Source organism: Dasypus novemcinctus, chromosome 18 (genome assembly GCF_030445035.2).
Source record: "Dasypus novemcinctus isolate mDasNov1 chromosome 18, mDasNov1.1.hap2, whole genome shotgun sequence".
In the NCBI taxonomy this organism is placed as follows: Eukaryota; Metazoa; Chordata; class Mammalia; order Cingulata; family Dasypodidae; genus Dasypus; species Dasypus novemcinctus.
The window spans coordinates 51,362,832-51,385,255 of NC_080690.1; the positions used below are offsets into that span (position 1 = coordinate 51,362,832).

At 41.4% G+C, this 22,424-nt stretch overlaps 1 protein-coding gene across 2 annotated transcripts in view; it reads left to right on the plus strand.

Moving 5' to 3' along the window:
* The window catches only part of GPATCH1 (G-patch domain containing 1), a 54,960-nt gene that overhangs the window by 2,535 nt on the left and 30,001 nt on the right, over positions 1-22,424 (plus strand). Inside the window, exons 2-9 of one of the 2 annotated variants that reach the window (XM_004475114.4) lie at positions 2,868-3,002; positions 7,877-7,962; positions 9,773-9,933; positions 10,523-10,620; positions 13,763-13,821; positions 14,223-14,465; positions 15,647-15,794; positions 18,080-18,159. In XM_004475114.4, coding sequence (XP_004475171.2) covers positions 2,868-3,002; positions 7,877-7,962; positions 9,773-9,933; positions 10,523-10,620; positions 13,763-13,821; positions 14,223-14,465; positions 15,647-15,794; positions 18,080-18,159 — 1,010 coding nt within the window. The remainder of the gene's footprint in view (positions 1-2,867; positions 3,003-7,876; positions 7,963-9,772; positions 9,934-10,522; positions 10,621-13,762; positions 13,822-14,222; positions 14,466-15,646; positions 15,795-18,079; positions 18,160-22,424) is intronic. The other variant, XM_004475116.4, reaches the window with a different exon arrangement.

The following is a 22,424-nucleotide window of genomic DNA, read 5'->3' on the forward strand; positions in this document are numbered from 1 at the left end:
ATATCTGGTGTTGTCCTTTTGTACCTCCTTCTGTTTACTTGTGGAGTTAGTGCCTCTGTTGGAAATTATGTCCCCATATATGGCTATCAAAATTCTGCTCATCCCTAAGGGTAGCTGTGCACATTGTCAGAAGGGTTCTTGTACATGCAGCAGTTTCTTCTGCTAGGCTCTGAGCACCCTAATAACAGGAATGGAATTGTGTTTGGTTTTCCACACCCAAGGTTTAGAATGGGACTGTTTCCATGGCAAGGCCCTCAGTAAACTTTGGTTGGGGAAGGAGTGAGGGATGGTATGGATGGCATGCCCAGTTGGGAGGCAGAGTTGAAATATGGTTTCATCTTTGTGCATATTATCTGCTGACCTCAAGCCAGCTACCTAATCAGAGTGTCCTCAACTGTAAAGATGTGATAAGTGAGATAGTAAGTGTGAAAGGAAGAGGTTAGTTGTTATTAGTAGCAATAATAATTATAGGGCCGGGCTCAAGTGCCACATCTTCCCTCGAGTGTCCCCTGTCACTGTGGTTAGAGGTGGCACCTCCTCCTTAGGAACCCTATGGGAGGGACCCACACTCCCTGGTCCTCATCACCTGTTGCCACAAGTTCCACTTAGTTGTCTGGAGATCTTCTCTCCCTTTTCAGTTCAGGCATACTTGAAGAACAAGCACCTAGCACTAGTAGGATCTGCCCTCTCTCACATAACCCAGTGGTTCTCAAAAGATGTGGTTTTGCCCCTCCGCTTTCCCCCCCAGGGTCTTTTGGCAATGGCTTATGTCACAGCTTGGCAGGAATGATACTGACATCAAGTGGGTAAAGGCCAAGGATACTTCAATGGATAGGACCAATTCCTACCCTACCTTAGCCAAGAATCATGCCAGGCACACCTGCAGTAATAGAGTGTGTGTACTGCATTTCTAAGAAATGGTGAAGATCGTGGATCGGGGGACCAAAGTTGTAATTCAGTTCTTTTTTTTTTTTTTTAATTTATTTTTTTACTTATTTCTCTCCCCTTCCTCCACCTCCATTGTCTGCTCTCTGTGTCCATTTGCTGTGTGTTCTTTGAGTCATTGTGTTCTTATCAGCGGCACTGGGAATCTGTGTCTCTTTTTATTGCATCATCTTGCTGCGTCAGCTCTCCATGTGTGCGGCACCACTCCTGGGCAGGCTGCGTTTTCGCGCGGAGCAGCTCTCCTTACAGGGTGCACTCCTTGCACATGGGGCTCCCCTACACGGGGGACACCCCTGTGTGGCATGGCATTCCTTGCGCGCGTCAGCACTGCACTTGGGCCAGCTCACCACATGTGTCAGGAGGCCCTGGGTTTGAACCCTGAACCTCCCATGTGGTAGGTGGATGCTCTATCAGTTGAGCCAAATCTGCTTTCCTTAATTCAGTTCTTTAGAGTGAAATGAAATTGTAGTGGATCTTTACTGAGCTTCGTTATGACCAGGCATTTTGCTCAGCTCTCTATATGTGGGATTTAATCCCTATCAGCCCTGCCAGCGGACTCCATTATTACCCTAATTTTGCAGTTGTAGAGTCTGAAGCTTAGGGAGAGTAAATAACTTGCCCAAGGTCACAAAACTAGCAGGAAGTAGGGGAAGGGAATTTGAACTCAGATCCCCTGGTCTTCAAAACCCACTGCCCTGCTGTGGGTCATACTTCAAGAATGACCTAAAGACTTCACAAGCTACAAGTAAGAATTTAGGGCTGTGAGGCTGGAAGTCCCTTTACTTTTGTGTTCTGTCTTCCAGAAGTTGAAACTGGTTTAATTATTGGAGCAATCGGTACACAGGGACTTGAGAACACATGTCTTCTACTGTACCTCATAATAATAGTAATAGTAATAGTGATAATAATAGCAGCATTTTAAAAGTATTTATTGTATGTCTGTCTTCTTGATAAACACTTTACAGGCATAATCTTACTTAATTTGCATAGCAGCCCTAAGATAAAGCTGTCACTGTTAGTGCCTTCATTTTACAGAGGAAATGGAGGCACAGAGAGTGTCTAAAGTTGACCAAAGTTCCAGAGCCAGTAAAGATGGACTTGACTTTAAAATCCAGAACACTGTGACTCAATCCCATGTCCTTAACCATTGTATAACACACTTTATGACTAAACCTTTAAAAATAATGATTACTTTTTATTTTAAATAAATTCAGAATTTGGAGTTGGAGTTGATAAAATTAAGCCATAATTTGTGTTGTACCTGAAACCTAAGGCATTTTTAGGCTAGGCTAAAATGTATTAAATTCCTTTTGCTTGTGTCATATAGCCATCTATCCCTTTCCAACAAAGTAGGAAAAAGAATAAGATTAAAGGACAGTAACTTTGGAATCAGGAGATTCTCAGAAATAAGGAAGATCTTAAGATCTGGGGGAAGTGGGCAGTCCAAAGGAAAACTTCTGGAGTCAGGGAAATGCTGTGAAATTCTAGAAGAACTATACAAGTGTTCTTTCTGTCACTAGCCTCTATATGCCATGTGCCACTCCAGCATCTGCCTCCTTCCTTGCCAGGAGATTTCAACTCCACCTCTTTGAACTGCCTCCACACGCCCCCGAATAATTTGACTTTCACAGTGGAATTTAGCAGGAAAAGCAGGTCAATTTTGCTAAAACATTTTTCTATTGTAAATAAGAGATACCTATACTTATCTTAGAACTGTAAAGAAGAATGACAAAATGTTATTGTTTTCTGAAGTATATTAGATACTAAAGTCTAGGAATGCAAATTAATTTAAATTGTTATATTTGAAGCTACAAGAAATGAAAAATTCACTATGTTTAAGAAGTGACATTTTCCCAAAATGCTTTCTAAGCCACCATCCTTTTCTCTTCTTCACATTCAAAACAAAATTTTTTTTTTTTCAGGTGAAAGACCAAAGAAACCAATTCCTCTCCAGGATCAGACTGTCAGAGATGAAAAAGGAAGGTATAAACGATTTCATGGAGCCTTTAGTGGAGGTTTCTCTGCTGGGTACTTTAACACTGTTGGCTCAAAAGAAGGTATGATTTTCTTATTTATAGCTATTGTATTACTAAAGCAAATGATTAAAATAGCATAAGGTACCCCTTTCCCCCTTTTTAAACTTCTTTAAATATTTTAGTACATATACTGTTGTATTCTTTGAATATTTGGAATGTTTTCAGAGTCAACTTTAGTGTTCATTGATTACAACTCGAAGGGAAAGAGATTTTCCCACTTGAAAAAAAGAGTAGATATACTCAAATCAGATGATTAAATGACTTCCATTTTATTGCATCTCACCATGCACAAAGAACTCTTAGCTTTATTCCGTTAATAATTAAACTTCTCTTGGTTCCCACACAACTTGGTGACTCAGGAGGGCGGGTGTCATAGCTGTATTGTAGATGAGGCCACTGAGGGTCAAAGTGGTTAAGGAGCCAGCATAGGGTTAGGCATTGCTGTGGGTGGAACCAACAGCTGCTCTCTTCTGACCCTGGAACCCACAACATGACATGCTCTCCGCCTATAGAAATATAAGTAAAAATTTTCACATTGTGCAGTTTAACAAATTCCATATTATTTAAAGTAATGCATATTTTTTTAATGATTTAACGTAGAAATTTTTTTTAAGTAGAAGGAAATGGCTTTATATAGCTATGTAATGAGTGAAAAATGAACTGATTAACTCATGAGCAATGATCAGAAACAAGATGGGCTAGATATTTTATATAGATTTTTGTTTTGTTTGTTTTTAATTAATTTTTTTTTAGTTTTTAAAGAAGCTTCAGATTACATAAATGTTACATAAGGAATATAGGGGATTCCCATATACCCCACCCCTTCCCCCTCCCACACTTTCCCACATTAACAACATCTTTCATTAGTGTGGTAATTTGTTACAGTTGATGAACACATATTGAAGCATTGCTACTAACTGTGGACTATAGTTTACATTATAGTTTACCCTCTGCCCCATACAATTTTATAGATAATGACAAAATGTATAATGGCCTGTACCTGTCATTACAGTGTCATGGAGGACAATTCCAATCTTGAAAATGCCTCCATATTATATCTATTCTTCCCTCTTCCTCCCCTCAGAACCTCTGGTAGCCACTGCCTTTATATCAGTGATAAAAGTTGTTCCATTGCTAGAATAATAAGTGTACAATAGAGTAATAATAAGTCTACATTAGTTCATTGTTCATTCCCCGGTCTTGAGAATTTGGGGATGACGATGCCTACTCTGTTTCTAATTGAGAGGGGGCTTAGATTCCATGGGGTAGATAAATAAAAGGGACAGAAGAGCCAAGTGTAGGGAAACTATAAATGAGTTTAACTCTATTACACTGGGGAGCAAAAATTCCAAAGTAAGGCCCACTGACAGAGTGCCAAATTCCTGAGGTTGTCTGCCCTGCTTATAGTGTCCAGATGCCTCTGGAGCCCTGAGGAGACCCGCTGTTTGAGGCACTGTTTACTGTGGCAGTCAATGAGATCTTTTTGAGTCATGCTTAATTGTAACCTCTGGAATGACCTACTGACTCACTTTGAAATCTCTTAGCCATAAAAACTCATTTGTATTTAGTATTTCCCCCTTTTGGTCAAGGTCTGTTTCTGGATGTGTTGGTAGTTGGTGTGTGGTAATCCTTGGTACCAGGAAGCTCATCCCTGGGAGTCGTGTCTCACACCCGGCATGGGTGGGGGGAAGGTAGTGCATTTGTATGCTGAGTTTGACTTAGAAAGAGGCCACATTTGAGCAACTAGGAGGCTTTCAGGAGGTAACTCTTAGGCAATATATAATACTAGGCTAAGTTTAAATTTCACATTTTAAAAAATAATATTAAAATATGAACAATTTTTAAATTGTAAAATATGAATAAAAATCAATACAAGAAAGAAAAAAAGCAGTGTAAGAAAAATAGTTGGCATAAATAAGATGGTTAAAGTTTGATGTCCAGAATATGTAAAGATCAGTCGCCAATATCCAAATGGTATAGTATTTGAACAGTTTTTTCCAGAGAAGATAGGAATGCTGTATGGACTTTTCAGCCTTATTATTAAGAAAAGCAAATTAAAGTAACCAAAGCACTATTAAACTAGCACACCTATTAAAATGGTAGGAATGACAGTAGAGTTAGAGAAGAAACAATTGTTTTGTTGAGTAATTTAAGGCAGTACAGCTGGAGAGCAGTTTGATTTCCACTGTGAGCATTTTATTCTAAAGAGTTATAGAGAAGAACACCTCTTCTATATCTGTATATTTTGATTATAGCTGTGCTGTATATTAAGTTGTTTGTGGGGGGCTAGACAGGTTGACTGTGATATATTAATGCACTGAAATCTCTTTTTACCATTAGGAGTGACAAATTAAAGGACTGTACAGAAATAGGGCAAAGACTGTAGAAATCCAATGTGGAGGAAGATGCTGGCCTCAGATTCTAGGTGATGTGCCACTGTCACCCCTTGCAGACTCAGAAACATGCTCTGCCTGCCCACCAAGAGTAGATCTGCCCCACACTTCTCAGCTCCACAAGGCACTTGTAGGAAGTCAGAAAAGAGGTGCACCAACTCTTAGGGAAAACTAGAAAGTGTTTGTCTGCAGACGGTTACAGATACATTTGAGCTCTAGAGCATTCTTTGTCTATAGACATGGCATATGCTTGGTGACCTTGGATAGGGAACAAGGGTTATCAGTTACAGAACTCAAGTGTTTGATGGGATTAGGGCTAGTATGGCCATTGCCCTTGGACCAGGCACACTGAGAACTCTACCAAGGCACCTTGGATGTTTCTGGAATATGTTGCAGGCATTGCCTCTGTGACAATATCTTAAAAATCTTAGTGTGAAATAACATCAAACTTACAGGAAAGTTCAATAAACAATACAAAATCAATATATAGAACTCTAAAATACCCCCTCACCCAAGTAACCAGATTTACCAACTTTTAGCAGTTTTCAATCTTTATTATATCATTCTTTCTACTTGACTGTCTATCTGTCTGTCTCTCTACTATCTAAACATTTGAGAGTAGGCGACATATATCATTCTCCTTTCATGAGTACCACTTCCTCAGAACAGGGACACTCACTATGTAACCACCTTAAGTACAGCTATCAAGTTTAAGAAATTTAACATTGGTATAAAGTATACATTACTGGACATTGTATGTCCTCCCATGGCCCACTGGGTGGACTGTGGGAGAGTGGGTTATGGTGTGGACCATTGACCATGAGGTGCAGCAGTGCTCAGAGATGTATTCACCAAGTGCAGTGAATGTCTCATGATGATGGAGGAGGTTGTTGTTATGCGGGGAGGAGTGGGGTGAGGGTGGTGGGGGTATATGGAGACCTCATATTTTTTTTTTTTTTTTAAGATTTATTTTATTTTATTTTTTTAATTTCCCCCATATTTGTTTAATGTAACATTAAAACAATAAATAAAGACAAAAAAATATATATACAGTGTGACTCACTATTTTTTGAATGAGGAAGCGGGTGAAAGCCATCCTTTCCTGGCTGACTAAGTCCCTTGATGCATTGTTTCTTTAGATATATTAGTACATTAGTGTAGGATGCTGTGCTGCTATTTTCAGAGTTGTCCTGCCCTTCAAGGTACCCTCGCATCTTTCTTTTCAGATCTACTTGTGTTCATTTCACAGTTTAGCATTCAATGCATAATTTGATTTTTCTTTATTTCAAATTCTTATAGGGAAACCTCACTATCTACTAAGTTCTGACAACTGGGGACATGGGGATTAATAAGAATTTTATGTAGAATAATTATGTATATATAAGCACCGAGATGGGAAAGTCAGTACAGAGTTTGTAGTTATTGGAAATTTCAATTTGTACATGTAATTTTCTTTCTTTCTTTTTTTTTTTTTTTTTGAGGTTCTGGGGCCAGGGATTGAACCCCAGACCTTATATGTGGGAATCCGGCACTCAACTACCGAGCCACATCAGCTACCATGTAATTTCCTTAATAAAGCAATTTTATTGAGATATATTCACAAACCATATAATCCACCCAAAGTGTGTACAATCAGTGGCTTTTAGTATATTCAAAGAGTTGTACATTCATCAACACAATCAATTTTGAAGTGTTTTTGTTACTCCAAAAAGAAAAACTCCCTACCCCTTAGCAGTCACCTCTCAGTCCTTCTCTCCTTCCACTGCCATATATGACCATTAGTCTAATTCCATTTCTATAAGTTTATTTCTATTTCTATTTAATATAAATGGAATAAATAATACATAGTGCTTTGTGTCTGGTTTCTTTCATTTAGCTTTTTTACAGTTGATGAAAGAATATTAATATATTAATATTTGCTAGTCCAGAGTTTGCTTTAGGTATATTTTTGCTAATATACTACCCTATTGTTAATACCTTGTAATAGTAACATACATTTGTTCTAATTCATGGAAGAACATTTTTGTATTTGTACTAATGACCACTCTCATTATTTGCAACAGGGTTACCTATGCTATACATATCCATGTTTCATTCTTTAGCTTTCTTTCTAGTGACATACATGACCCTAAACTTTCCCTTTCAACACAATTTTCCCTACATACCAGTGCTGTAAATTACACTCATGATTATGTGTTACTATCACCTCTAACCACTTCCAAACATTTACACTCAACCTTATTGCAAATCCTGCCCAAAGTAATCATTAGCTCCCCATTCTCTATTCTCATTCTATCTCCTGGTGATCTAAATTCTAGATGTTAGCTCCTTGAGTTTGCTCACTATATTTAGTTCATATTAGTGAGATCATGCAATATTTATTCTTTTGTATCTACTCATTTCACTCAACATAATGTCTTCAAGGTTTGTATGTGTCACTTAATTAGTTATAAACCAAAATGCTAGCTAGGATTATAAAATTTGCAACTCTTTTCTTTCAAGGATGGACACCTTCTACTTTTCTATCTTCACGACAAAACAGAGCAGATAAGTCTGTTCTTGGTCCTGAAGATTTTATGGATGAAGAGGTGGGTATGCAAAACTTCAGTTGTCTTTCTTAGCTGATGGATACAATATGGATAGTTGGTTGTGGTGGCACATTCTCTCTCCCCCAAAGGTCCAATGCAGATTTCCTCTTTATAAAGCTTTTATCATTTAGGTGTTTGGATTATGGTATCCCGTACATTAATGGATTCTTTTTCATTGGAGAAACATCTTTTGCTAAGGCTGGTTTCTAAAGTCAAGAGTGTAATGGGAGGGAAGCGGACTTGGCCTAGTGGTTAGGGCATCCGCCTACCACATGGGAGGTCGGCAGTTCAAACCCGGGACCTCCTTGACCCATATGGAGCTGGCCCATGCACAGCGCTTATGCGCGCAAGGAGTGCCATGCCACGCAGGGGTATCCCACGCTTGGGGGGCGGGGCCCACGCAAAAGGAGTGTGCCTCATAAGGAGAGCCACCCAGTGCGAAAGAAAGTGCAGCCTGCCCAAGAATGGCGCCACGCACGTGGAGAGCTGACACAACAAGATGATGCAACAAAAAGAAACACAGATTTTTGGTGCTGCTGATAAGGATAGAAGCAGTCACAGAAGAACACACAGCAAGTGGACACAGAGGCCAGACAACTGGTGGGGGGGGAGGGGAGAAATAAATAAAAAAATAAATCTTAAAAAAAAAAGAGTGTAATGGGAAAGTGATGGACAGGTAGAATTACTTGAAAAGCCCCCATGTTGCCACAAAAGTACAGTACCTGTGGATACCGGTCTGCAGCTTTCCACAGAAATTCTTATGCACACTGTAGTTTAAGGAACAGTGGGTGACACAAGTAGAGAGAGGAGTGAAAGGAAGGTACACACTGGTGTCTGGCACAAACCATGCCCACCAACTTCTTGGGGGCAAGGAGTTTGACCAGGGAATTCCAAAGTGTTCCTACCACCCTGCACGTGTATTCCATTTTCATTTTAAAATTAAACCTTTGTTATCTAGTTATGAATTCATTTGTGATACAGATTATAACACTTTTGCCAGGATGTTCTCCTCTCAGTTGGCAGCTTGTCCTTACACTAGCTTTCTTTGCAGTTACAAGATAGCTGCAGTTGTTGCAGGTGGCATATCCAGGATGACAATAACCGGTGGAAGGAGGATGTTCTTGATATCTTTGCTTAAGAATCAAGAAAATTTCACATAATTCCTACAATGAACTTTCCCTCTTATCCACTTGGGCAAATTTCCGTATACCCATTCCTAAAGCAGTACTTGGCAAGGAAAATGGGATCAAGAGACATGAATCCCCTTCCTCCCAACCCCCTCTCCTCCTGCTGCACCTGGCACTGGGTTCTAGCCACTCCTGAAGCACATGGTGGCACAGAGGAAGGCAGGTGCCCAGGCAACATCAGGGCGCCATGAGGAAAGAAGAAGGGGCAGTGGGTATTGGACAGGCAGTTGGCAGTATCAGCTCCAGTAAACACAAAAGCACCTCACTCAAGGCCCGGCACACAGGCTTACTGGTTGTCAAGCCAAGATTTGCCCCCTTAACACGGATCTTTGAAAAAACAGTCAGGAAGAACTCAGCCCTTATTTGCTGTCTTCCCAGGTCGGGGGTGCCTTTTTCACTTCCAGAGCAGCTCCCATCATGCCCCTGTCCTTGGCCATTGGCCTTACCATATGTGAGAGTGAGGTTCTGAAGTCAGTGTGTAAAGACAGCCACTCCGCTGATCCTTAACTGAATTTTGTAGTTTTGACTTTTTTTTTTTTTTTAAGAAATGAAGCTATGAGGTATATCATGTTTAGTCACTTTTCAAATAGAAATGTAAGTAATTCTGTTTGAATTTTTTTAAGGATCTTAGTGAATTTGGGATAGCACCTAAAGCGATTGTTACCACAGATGATTTTGCTTCCAAAACCAAAGATAGAATACGAGAAAAGGCCAGGCAGTTGGCAGCTGCTACCGCCCCCATTCCTGGAGCCACTCTGCTTGATGACCTCATCTCACCAGCAAAGTGAGAAGAATTTAATTTTGACTTTTCTGTCCTTGGCTTCCCCGATTTGAACATGTGTGATTTTCTTAGCTAGGGATAGTTTGTTTGCACATGAGAGAAGCCTTAGACTAGCTTGAATGAAAAGAGGGACTCTATCAAAAGGGTATTGCACTATTACTACATGGAGTTCAAAAGCTCCAGCCACTGGCCATGCTGCTGGGGCTTACAAGGGCTAGAGAGCTCTTAGGAAACAGGGTGGCTGCCCTCCTACCCTCTTTCTCACAGGCCTGTGGACTCTCCTGTCTGCCTCATTCTGCCCTCTCTTTCTACAAACCTTGTTTGCCTGGGCACAGGACCTAATGTGGCAGCTTGAGACCTTTCTGGTTTCCCAGCCCACATGTTTAGAAAGACTTGTCTAGAGTCTCCATGTGCCTGTTCCAAATGCCCAGGAGAGCAGCCCCGCTGGCAGGATCACAAAGCTTTGGCAGGGATAGGGGAAAGTTCTCGGGTGGGACAGGTATATGAAATGGGCAGGAACCGCCAAACTGGTTATTTCATAGTTACCTAATGTTATCAAAAGAAGTTCATTTTCAATGCTTTGCTATCCTAGATTATCTGTTGGTTTTGAATTGTTAAGAAAGATGGGGTGGAAGGAAGGACAAGGAATTGGTCCTCGCGTGAAGAGAAGGCCACGCCGACAAAAACCTGGTATGTGTCCTAATTTTCATTCATTTTACTCCATACTTTTTTTTCTTCCTTAGGTACTAGGGGCTGGGGATTGAACCTGGGACCTTGTATGTGGGAAGCCAGCGCTAACCCACTGAGCCACATCGGCCCCCTGGGTTGGTTTTTTTGCTTGTTTGTTTGTTTTTTCTGGAGGAACCAGGAACCAAACCTGGGACTGCCCATGTGGGAAGCAAGTGCTCAACTGCTTGAGCTACATCTGCTCCCTGCAGCATACTTTTTTAAAAACTTTTATTGTGGTAACATATATATAACATAAAATTTGCCATTTTATCTTTTTAAATGTATATTTCAGTGGCATTAATTACATTTATAATGAGCTACCATCACCACCTTCCATTACCAAAATGTATTCCTCAATCCAAACAGAAACTCTGTCCCCATTAAGTAGTAACTCTCCATATCTCCCTTTTTTTAGTAACCCCTGATCATCTTTCTATCTTGATGAATTTTCTTGTTCTAGATATATAAGTGGAATCATACAATATTTGTCCTTCTGTGCCTGGCTTATTTCACTTAGCATAATGATTTCAAGTTTCATCCATGTAGTTGCATATGTCAGAACTTCATTCCTTTTTATGGCTGAATTATATTCCATTGTATGTATATACAACATCTTGTTTATCCATTCATTTGTTGGTGGACACTTGGGTTGTTTCCCCTTTTAACTAATATGAATAATACGGCACACTTTTTTTTCCTTAAACTTTATATTTTGAAAATTCAAACTTATAGGACAATTGCAAAAATACAAAACCCATATAGAGAACTCTAAAATCCCCCTGCCCTGCCAATACCCAGATCCACCAATTTTAACACTTTGCTACATTTTCCATATCTATTTCCATGTCTGTCGGTCTGTCTATTTATCTATCTATATTCTGAACAATTGAGAGTAAGTTGTATACATCATCATAAACCCTGAACACATAATACTTCTATGTACATTTCCTAAGGACAAGGATATTCATTTATGTAACCATCTTAATACAGCATTTTTGTGGGGGAAGGGATGCTGGGTACCATGTACATTATTGATGTGTCATGACAAGGTAGGAATCTCTAAGCTCTTTCACTTTCTCAGGGATCTGAGATGAAAACTGGAGGACAGGAGATTCTCAGTGCTGGGGCATTGAATGGAGGCAGGGACTCCCCAGCAGCTGCTGTTTCTCTCTCCTTTTTGTGCTCTTGGTAGGGCTGGTGGTCTAAGGAGCCCTTACTCCTTGGCTTTCCCGATTTGAACATGTGTGATTTTCTTAGCTAGGGACCATAAGGTACTCCACCTCGCTGCTGTAGCCAAATTCATTGTCATACTAGGAAATGAGCTTGACAAAGTGGTCATTGAGGGCAATGCCAACCCCAGTGTCAAAGGTGGAAGAATGGGTATCACTGTTTAAGTCACAGGAAACCACCTGGTCCTCACTGTAGCCTAGGGGTTCCTTTAGGCAGCACTCTGATACCTGCTTCACCATCTTCTTGATGTCATGGTATTTGGTCACTTTCTCCAGACAGCAAGTCACATCTACAACAGACACATTGGGGGTGGGGACGCAGAAGTCCATGCCATGAGCTTCCCATTCAGCTCTTGGGTAGCCTTGCTTAACCTCTTGGCAGTGCCAGTAGGTGCAGGGATAATGTTCTGGGCAGCCCCACAGTTGTCATGCCACATTTCCCGGAAGGGATATCCACAGTCTTCTGGGTGGTATTGATGGTATGGATGGTGGTCATGAGTTCCTGCATGATACCAGAGTGGTCCAGGCAGTTGGTGGTTCAGAAAGCATTGCCAGTAGTCTTGAGGAAGCTGTCATACTTCTTACGGTTTACACCCATCACAAACATGGGGGCATTGGCAGAAGAGGCAGAAATGATGACTCTTGGTACCACCCCTCATGTGAGCCCCAGCCTTCTCAAAGGTAGTGTGGACACTGGAGTCCAGAAGATATTCAGCACTAGCATTACCCCATTTGATGTGGGCTTCTCGTTGATGACAGGCTTCCTGTTTTCAGCCTTGACAATGTCTTTGAACTTGCCATGGGTGGAATCTTGCTGGAACATGTATACCATGTAGTTGAAGTCACTGAGGGGGTCATTGATGGTGACCACCTCTGCTTTGTCAGAGTTAAAAGCAGCTCTGGTAACCAGGTGCTCCATATGGCCAAAGCTGTTTGGTCCGACCCTCACCATCATGTCTCAGGGTTGCAACTGGCACTGCACAAGAAGATGCAGCTATCTGTCAGATGAGGAGGAGCAGAGAGCCAATAAACATACTTTTTTTTTTTAAGATTTATTTATTTCTCTCCCCTCCCCCCACCCATTCCGCCCTGGTTGTCTGTTCTCTGTGTCTTTTTGCTGTGTCGTCTTCTTTGTCCGCTTCTGTTGTTGTCAGTGGCATGGGAATCTGTGTTTCTTTTTGTTGAGTCATCTTGTATCAGCTCTCTGTGTGTGCGGCGCCATTCCTGGGCTGACTGCACTTTGTTTCGCACTGGGCGGCTCTCCTAATGGGGTGCACTCCTTGCGTGTGGGGCTTCCCTACACGGGGGACACCCCTGCGTGGCAGGGCACTCCTTGCATGCATCAGTACTGCGTATGGGCCAGCTGCACATGGATCAAGGAGGCCTGGGGTTTGAACTGGGGACCTCCCATGTGGTAAGCAGACCCCCTATCCATTGGGCCAAGTCCGCTTCCCACCAGCAGTGTGTTAAAGCTCTTGTTTCCCATGCTTGCCAGTACTTTCAAAAAATTCTTCATTATGTTGGTAGGGAAAAATGGTAGCTATGCCACAATTTAACATAATTGTTGTCTATTTCTTGCTTCTCCTCTCCCCAGCCAGACACAAGACTCCTTGAGGGCAGTGATCATTTCTTTTGGTTTCTCTGTAGTGCTGGGGCAGTAGAGGTTACTAACTGAGTACTCTGTTGTTGGAGTGAGTAGCACAGGGGCTACTCTGGTAGGAAAGTATTCCAGAGTGATATTGCTCTGACCCTAAAGCTGTAACCCCTTTTATATAAGCACCATCATACTCGGGCATATACCTCTGAAGAGTCAGTGAGCTGGGCTTCTGTATTTTCAATCACTCTGGACTAATGTGTTCAATTGTCTTTTATAGATCCGGGAGTAAAAATCTATGGCTGCGCATTACCCCCTGGAGGCTCTGAAGGCTCTGAGGTATTGTATGGAATGACTGGCCTTCAATTTGGTACAGTAGCATCTGTTACTTTATGATTATGAGATTTTACAATCAGAAATAGTTTTAGAAATGAGTCAAATCCCATTGTAGTGAAATAGCCATACTCTAAAATGATTTCTTATTATGTCAGATAATGTATTCAGCAGCATGTCAGGACTGTAGATATGCCAAGGCCAGACATTCACATTCTGAAATGGAGTTATGGAGTAATGTCAGTATCATTTGTTCAGGGACTTGATTTACTCATTTTTAATGGCATAAATGTAAGGTTTGATAGTTGTTCTGTTTGGAATTAATCACTAATTTAAATAGTATTTCACAGGCTTACTTTGTACCATGCATTGACTCACCCTAATTACATTTTAAACATTGGAATTAGGATGAAGATGATGACTACCTACCTGATAATGTGACCTTTGCACCCAAAGATGTTACACCTGTAGATTTTACACCTAAAGATAATGTACATGGACTGGCTTATAAGGGCCTGGATCCCCATCAAGCACTGTTTGGAACTTCAAGAGAACATTTTAATCTTTTCAGTGAAGGATCTGAGAGGGCCAGCAATCTCATTGGAGATGTTGGACTGAATAAAGGAAGAAAATTGGGAATTTCAGGCCAGGTAAAAATGTTTCTGTTTTATAAATGTGGAACCATTGAAAAATGAGTCTCCTTTTCTTATTATATGTGCCCCAGGATAGGCACTCATTCATTGAATAAAGGCAGACTTCGAAGGGGTTATATTTTCCTAAGGATCTTTTCTGAAGACACGTGAAGTACACACCATCCGGATTTTAATACTGTACTCCTATGACCTAGGCTCTAGTCTTCTTGGTAGAGTTTGTGTGTTCTTAGAAGTGAGAACTACTTTCCCACACTCTTGGACTTAGCAGAAAACCACTCCTACTCTTTGGTTTACTTAATAATCTTAAACTTCTTAATTGCAGTTTGCTTCTCCAAGTTTAGGTCCAAGTTTTACCACCTGTTGGGACTATTCTCTAGTGCTGTAAGCCCCAACCACGTCAGGAACACTGGTCTAGTTTTTGCTCAGGGGACTTGTTTTTTGCCTTTGGGGAGATGGAGAGCTTCTACTGATTGCAAGTCCTCTCAGACTGAGTCAGAAGTTCTTTCTTTCTTTTCTTTTCTTTTTGTTTTTTAGGAGACGCTAGGGATTAAACCCAGGACCCCTCGTACTTGGGAAGCAGGCATTCACGTCACTGAGCTACATCCACTCCCCCAGAGTTTTTTTCTTAAAATGCAATTTTACTTTGTCATTTTATTATTACCTTTTCTTTTCTATACTTTTAACTCCTTGTAACACAAATCGACATGTTGGAGGCCTTTCCCCACAAAAGGTCAGGAGTTCTTATAACTGCTGTTAAGTTAGCAGTAGTCTTTAGGCCTCAATTTTTTTTTTCTTTTTTTCCCCACACTGGCCCCCCTCAATGTGTTCAGCATTTCTGCCTTTTTCCTTGGGTAGGCCCTATTTCTGCCCCTGCACTCACTGCTGTCTGTGCGTATGCTCCATTCTTCCTGTGCTAGGACCCCAAGGCTGCTATGGGACCAGAGGCCAGCTCCAGTGCTAGAAGCTTGGTACGCCCTTCTGGTCACTCCTTTTCAAGAGACTTGAGTCTGTGTTTTAATGTGGGGTTCCCTTTCACTTCTTTTCTTGGTGTTCTTCAATGAGAATTGAAGAAGTCTGTTTAACTGGATCCTTAAAATAGCTTTATCCTTCAATGCAGACATACCCTAAAACAAACAAACAAACCTGTAATTGCTTGGTTTTAACCTTTTTCTCTGAAGGCTTTTGGTGTAGGTGCCCTGGAAGAGGAAGATGATGATATCTATGCCACAGAAACTCTATCCAAGTATGACACCATTTTGAAGGATGAGGAGCCTGGTGATGGACTGTATGGCTGGACAGCACCCAGGCAGTATACAGGCCAGAAAGGTAATTCCATAGAACCACAATTGAGATAGGACCCAATATCAGGATATCAGGAAGAAGGGACTGCAAGATTGATGCTGGAGTGTCAGCCTCCACAGAGTAGGTGATTGCTGGTCCAAGATACATGGTGAGAAACAAAGTAGGGGCAAGAGCCAGTGTGGGAAGTCCAGTGTGGGAAGTAAGGCAGAAGTAGTGTTTAGACCAGGCCAGGACCAAAGCCAGCTATCAAAATATGGCCAACGTGGGGTGGAGGAAGAGGCCTGGGATCAGGGTAGCAGCCACTGTGTGGACAGGTGCTAGTGTTGCAGGCCAGAGCTGGCATTGGGTCAGAGGGAAGCACTCACAGCTCCAGGAACTGGGCAGGGGGCCAAAGTAGGCCAATTCCAGTAACCTTCAGAGGCCAGGTTTGGGGACCAGACAGTAGACACACCAAGAGCCTGCACAAAAAGGAGCTTGATGTCCAGCCTGTCCCTTCACTTGAGTCCCTGCTCTTAGGGGGCTCTTGTTGGGACAGGACATGATCAGTTCCTAAAACAACCTGAATTTCAAGTCAGAGTCCATGGCAGTTCAGGTTCTATAGGTCTAAGTAGCATTTCAGTTTTTCTTTCCAGAAAAGCTTTAGAGAGGAAACAGTGCAGAGTAGGTGTTAGGAGCCTGTGACTTAGAGTCAGTCCAACTTGGATTTGGATCTCAGCTCTCCACTCTCCAGCTTTCTGACCTTGGGTAAGACTTGTGACCTCTCTGGACATCAGAGTCCTTATTTGTAAAGCAAGGATAAAGTCCACTTGGGGAGTTCATCTTACAAAAACTAAATGGCTTAGCTTGGTATTTGGCACAGTACTCATCATAAAGCCTGAATAGGTGGTAGCTACTATTCTGGTGGTTATAGTAGTAATAACAACCCAAATTTAGCGATTTAGCAGGAGGTGGCAGTGAGGGAAACCATTTTTAGCTATAATCAGATAAAGTTTAATCTAACTCTTATAAAAAAAATAATACTCGTAAAATATACCTGGTGAAATAATCTAAATATATTGCTGAAGAATATATAAATGTGAGCATCACCTCCAAAATGATGTTTGTTTTACCACAAATGAGAAAAAAACAGATGCAAAACAATAGGGATTAGCAAAATAAAGATATTTATTCAGTGAAAATCCTTAAATTGTTTCTGTTTTCTCTATGGATCAATAGAGCTCTAATGAGTATTCTTTTGGCTCTATCTTTATGCATAACTGCTGTTTATTTCTTCAGAATTCTTCAGAATAAATTCGTAGAAGTGATACTTCTAGGTTTGAAAGAATATAAAATTCCAAGAATGTGAAATGTAACACCAAATTACCCTCTAGAAATTTACAACCTTTTTGAAGCTGACATAAAGTTCACCTTGAGCTGAAGTACAAGGAATCATCTTATGGGGGAAAGTAGTTACATGGTGCCTTTGGTTATGAACTGCTGAAACCCTTAGTCCTGCCCCATCTAGCAGGAGGCAGTGCCTGGTCCAGGACCAATGTACACAGCTTGTATGAGTGCTCATGGTTATCAGTTTTCAGCCAGAAGGGGCTTTTTGTCACTGAAAATGAAGTTCATGCAGATGAATGTTTGATGCAGCCCCGAGACTAAGAAAACCCATGAGGATCAAGGGGACTCTTGTCTGCTTGACCAGGGATGATCCTGGCTCCAGGCAGAGGGTAGAATTCATTCACTTGTCAGGATTTGTCATCTTTATCTCTTGTTGGAATTTCATTTGAGAAAAGGACAAAAGTACCTTTTAATTCGTACTAAGATTACATTCCAGGATGACGCATTTTATTGTTTTTTTGTTCTTGATTTGAATAGTTGCTGAGGAAATGGGTAGTTAATCTCCAAGTGGTTTTTCACCTATTTGTAGAAATGACTCTCTTGCAGTTATGACTATGATTTTTATCCATCCTTGTCCTTTTAACTGTTCTTGAGACCTCTTACTCCACATAATCTATATATTCCTTGGAGCCCCTTAACTTAGGACCTATGAAATCAGGGTTGAAGAACTTGTTTTGTAGGGCCATACCCTGTGTCCTAGCAGCCTAATCGGCCGCCCGTGGGTGGTGTGGGCTGAGCAACCTGTCACTGAGTCAACAGAGGTGTGAGTGTCTGACGTGCCCTTCTTTCTTCCTTTTGCTGCTATCTTTGAATGATATCACATGACACGTAGTATTTATCTTCTTGGAGATATAAAGCTTCTGACGTCCTTTATCCTATTCTAATCTTCTCTGCCTCTGGGATTAATTAATGACATCATTTTGCAGAATCGGAGAAAGATCTTCGATACATTGGCAAAATTTTGGATGGATTTTCCTTGGCCTCTAAACCTTTATCTTCCAAGAAAGTAAGAAAACTTTTTTTAAAGAAATATATTGATTTAGTGTTTAAAATGTTTGCTGCTGTGTGGTCTATGTTACTATGCTAAAATGGCAAAGATAAGTAAATTCTCTTTTCATGAAGCAACAGCCTAGTTACTTCTGATTTTCCAGGAAAACATGTTTTACATTAGGATTGTCGGTTAGTAGTTGCATTGTATTCAAAACATCTAATTGCTAATCTTTTAAAGATTTATTTTATTTATTTATTACCTGCCCCCATTGGTTGAACTCGCTGTCTGCTTTGCTCTCTGTGTCCCATTTGCTGTGTGCTCTCTGTGTCTGCTTGTCTTCTCTTTAGGAGGCACCAGGAACTGAACCTGGGACCTCTCATGTGGGAGAGAGGCTCTCAATCACTTGCCCTACCTCAGCTTCTAAATTTCTAATCTTTTAAAGCCAACTTCTTTGGTTATATCCATTAAAAAAAAATTAGAGGGAAGCAGAGGTGGCTCAAGTGATTGAGTGCCTGCCTACCACATGGGAGGTCCAGGTTTGGTTCCCAATACTTCCTAAAGAAGATAAGCAAGACAGTGAGCTGACACGACAGGCTGGCTTGGCAAGCTGACACAAGATGAAGCAAAAAGTGACACACAGAGGAAAACATAATGAGAGACCCAACAAAGCAGGGAGCAGAGGTGACCCAAGTGATTAGGTGCTTCCCTCCCACGTGGGAGGTCCCAGGTTTGGTTCCCAGTGGCTCCTAAAAAAAAAAAGAGAGACCAGCACATAACAAACAGACACAGCAAATGCCAGTGAGGGCCTGGGGAGAAATAAATAAAATAAATCTTTAAAAAAATTAGATAGGTGGGGGAAAAAATTGATATAATGCCAGGGACAGTGTAACTTAAGGAAAAGTGGAAAACTTAAAAAACCATAATAGCTCCCGATTCTGATCCCCCCTGAATGCTTCGAAGCACAGTAGCCAGTGTAGGCAAGGTTCAATACATATAAAATATTTAGGGAAGAAGAAAATAAGGGACTACTCTTAGTAGAAATGTCAGATACCATTAAAAGAGAATGTGAGGTACATAGTTTAAAAAGGCTGAGATATGCTTGCTTGACTCAGGGTTCAAGGGAAAGAGGACTAAGTCCTGGCCCTGAGGTAGCTCCCCTGCAGGGAAAGTACCTTAATCTTATTGAGGATCCCTTGGATGTGATGAGTCCCTTCTTCCTTAATGCTTTCAGGATTCTCCTTTTATCTTTGGCCTTCAGCTCTTTGATTATGATATGCCTCAGAGAGAGTTATCCTGTTTGGAGTTCCATGACCTTCTTCATGTCTTTCATCAGTTTTGTTAATGCATTGTAGCAGGGTAATGTCCCTTATCTGTAGAAACCAAGTCCAGGGCTTCCTGAGGAGACTCTGTGCTAGGTAGGGCTTTGGGCAGGAATGATTCCGAGGAAGGCTGGGTTTACCTAGCCTTTCATAGACAGGCAAAATTCCTAAATCTGTGGCTAAAACCCAGCCTCTGGCTCTAGAGACAAAACAGAACAGTGACTTTATCTGGGAATAGAAATGCTTTAAACCTAACAGGGAATGTAAAGAAGAGTCATGTCCATGCCACTCCTTTCTGCCACGCCCCTCTGGTTCTTTGTGGTTGGTGACAAGAGCGTGTTTGCCAGCTGATTTGGGAGCCTTGTTTCAGAGAAGATGGTGGAAGCTGTGATGATAAAAAATGACTTAAGTAGAGCAAGGGCAAAAAAAATTGTAGAGAATCTCACCGGAGGGTATCTCCCCTCCGCCTCCCCTGCCTAGGCCAGGTTTCCTGATGATGATAATACCCAGGCTGCACATGGTAAACCTGGCGAGCTTGAGAAAATACAGTGATATCAGACTTTCTGGGGGTGGGATGCAAGCATCAGTATTGTTAAAACTCCCCAGGTGAGAACATTGTGCAGCTAGGATTGAGAACCACAGTCACAGAAGATGCTTCCCTTCCTTCAGAGTTGATTCAACTCCTGCTTTCAGGTAGCTTAAAAATCTAGGTACAGTCCTGAATGATATTGGACAGATTCAGGCTATTATAAGTCTTGCCGTAACCTACAGAGTTGTGTGGGAGCGAGAGTAAACTACAATGTAAACTTTAATCCACACTTAGCGGCAATGCTCCAAAATGTGTTCATCAATTGCAATGAATGTATCTCACTAATGAAGGATGTTGTTAATGTGGAAAAATGTGGGAAGTGTGGGCAGTGGGGCATATGGGAATTCCCTCTTTTTTATGTGACATTTGTATAATCTAAGTATCTTTTAAAAGATAAGAAAAATAAAATAAGAGACTTATCAAGAGTCAATCTTCATGACCCTTAGATTCTTAGACAATCTTCATGATCTGATGAATTGTACTTATGGTTGTCATGAAATGCACATGCTTGTCCTCAGATCCCCAAGAAAGACTTGGGCAGAAGTAGGGGCACAGCTTTAGGAAGAGTCATAGAATCTTAACAATTCTAAATTGCTGTATAAGAAATCCCCAACTGTACTTGTAGATCTGGACACAGCACAGATCTACAATTTAACAATGTCCTCGTGAGGATATTGAAACTGTTAACTTTATTTTTATTTATTTATTTTATTATTATTTTATTTATTTCTCTCCCCTTCCTCCCCCCCCACCAGTTGTCTGTTCTCTGTGTCCTTTTGCTGCCTGTTCTTTTTGTCTGCTTATGTTGTTGTCAGCGGCACGGAATCTGTGTTTCTTTTTGTTGTGTCATCTTGCTGCATCTGCTCTCTGTGTGTGCAGTGCCATTCTTGGGCAGGCTGCACTTTCTTTCGTGCTGGGCGGCTCTCCTTACGAGGTACACTCTTTGCGCGTGGGGCACCCCTATGCGGGGGGCACCCCTGCATGGCAGGGCACTCCTTGCGTGTATCAGCACTGTGCGTGGGCCAGCTCCACACGGGTCAAGGAGGCCTGGGGTTTGAACCGCGGACCTCCCATGTGGTAGACGGACGCCCTATCCACTGGGCCAAGTTCGCTTCCCGATACTGTTAACTTTAAAACTCTGAAAATACTGTGAGGCTGATTGGTAGTAGGCTTTCAAAAGTCCCATAAATGTTTCCACCTTGTGAGCCAAAGTGAGAGCAATAAAAGACATTTAAGCTGCCTTGAGGGAAAAAAAATTAAGAAATGGCTTAGACAGGAAACTGTCCATAAATGTGTTTGTTAGACTAAGAGCAGGGAGACCATTTGGTGTATTCATTAGTTAGGGTCTTTTCAGTTACCTAAAAGTATTTAATTTCTTTTAACTTATCTCTTTTGCCATCATTAATGCCATTCAGTATTGAAAGTATCTGTATTTCCCAAAAAATTTTCAATTTCAGCTGTCAGTTTTTGAATGAGAAATATCTCAGATCAAAAAGTAGCAAGCGAGGGAAGCAGATTTGGGCCAACAGATAGGGCATCTGCCTACCACATGGGAGGTCCAAAGTTCAAACCCAGGGCCTCCTGACCCATGTGATGAGCTGGCCCACATGCAGTGCTGATGCGCGCAAGGAGTGCCGTGCCACGCAGGGGTGTCGCCCTTGTAGGGGAGCCTGACATGCAAGCAGTGCGCCCCATAAGGAGAGCTGCCCAGCGCTAAATAAGTGCAGCCTGCTCAGGAGTGGCACCACACACAATGGAGAGCTGATGCAGCAAGATGACACAACAAAAAGAGACACAGATTCTGGGTGCTGCTGACAAGAATACAAGCGGATATGGAAGAACACACAGGGAATGAACACAGAGCAGACAACGGCGGGGGGGGGGAGGGGAGAGAAATAAAAATAAATCTTAAAAAAAAGTAACAAGTGAGGTTTCAATTTTGAACTGAAACATAACCAAACATAAGTTTAAAACTAATTTATACAAGTTGCTGTTTTTTCTAAACCTTGAATCACATTTTTCTAAATTTCCTGATTTATGGTGGGCCAGTTTTGCCAGTGGGCCAATAATGCATTTTACTGACCTTTACTCCTTTATTGTTGTCATTGTATTAAAGATGCATGTGAGCATCTCTGTAGAAGTGGGTAGAGGTGAGAGTAAAAGTATCTGACCATTGGAAAAGTGCAGTTCTGGTGACCCTTCAAAATAAGATTTGATGCTGCTGGGATATGTGGTCATGCAGCCTTAATGCAAGAACTGACTGGTAGCCTGGCAAAGAGTGGGTTAGCACTGCTCAGAAGTTTTCTTGGTTAAGTCAAGTATGATTTTCTTGCAACCTTTCTTTATTTTTTTAATTATTTTTTTAAATGGTA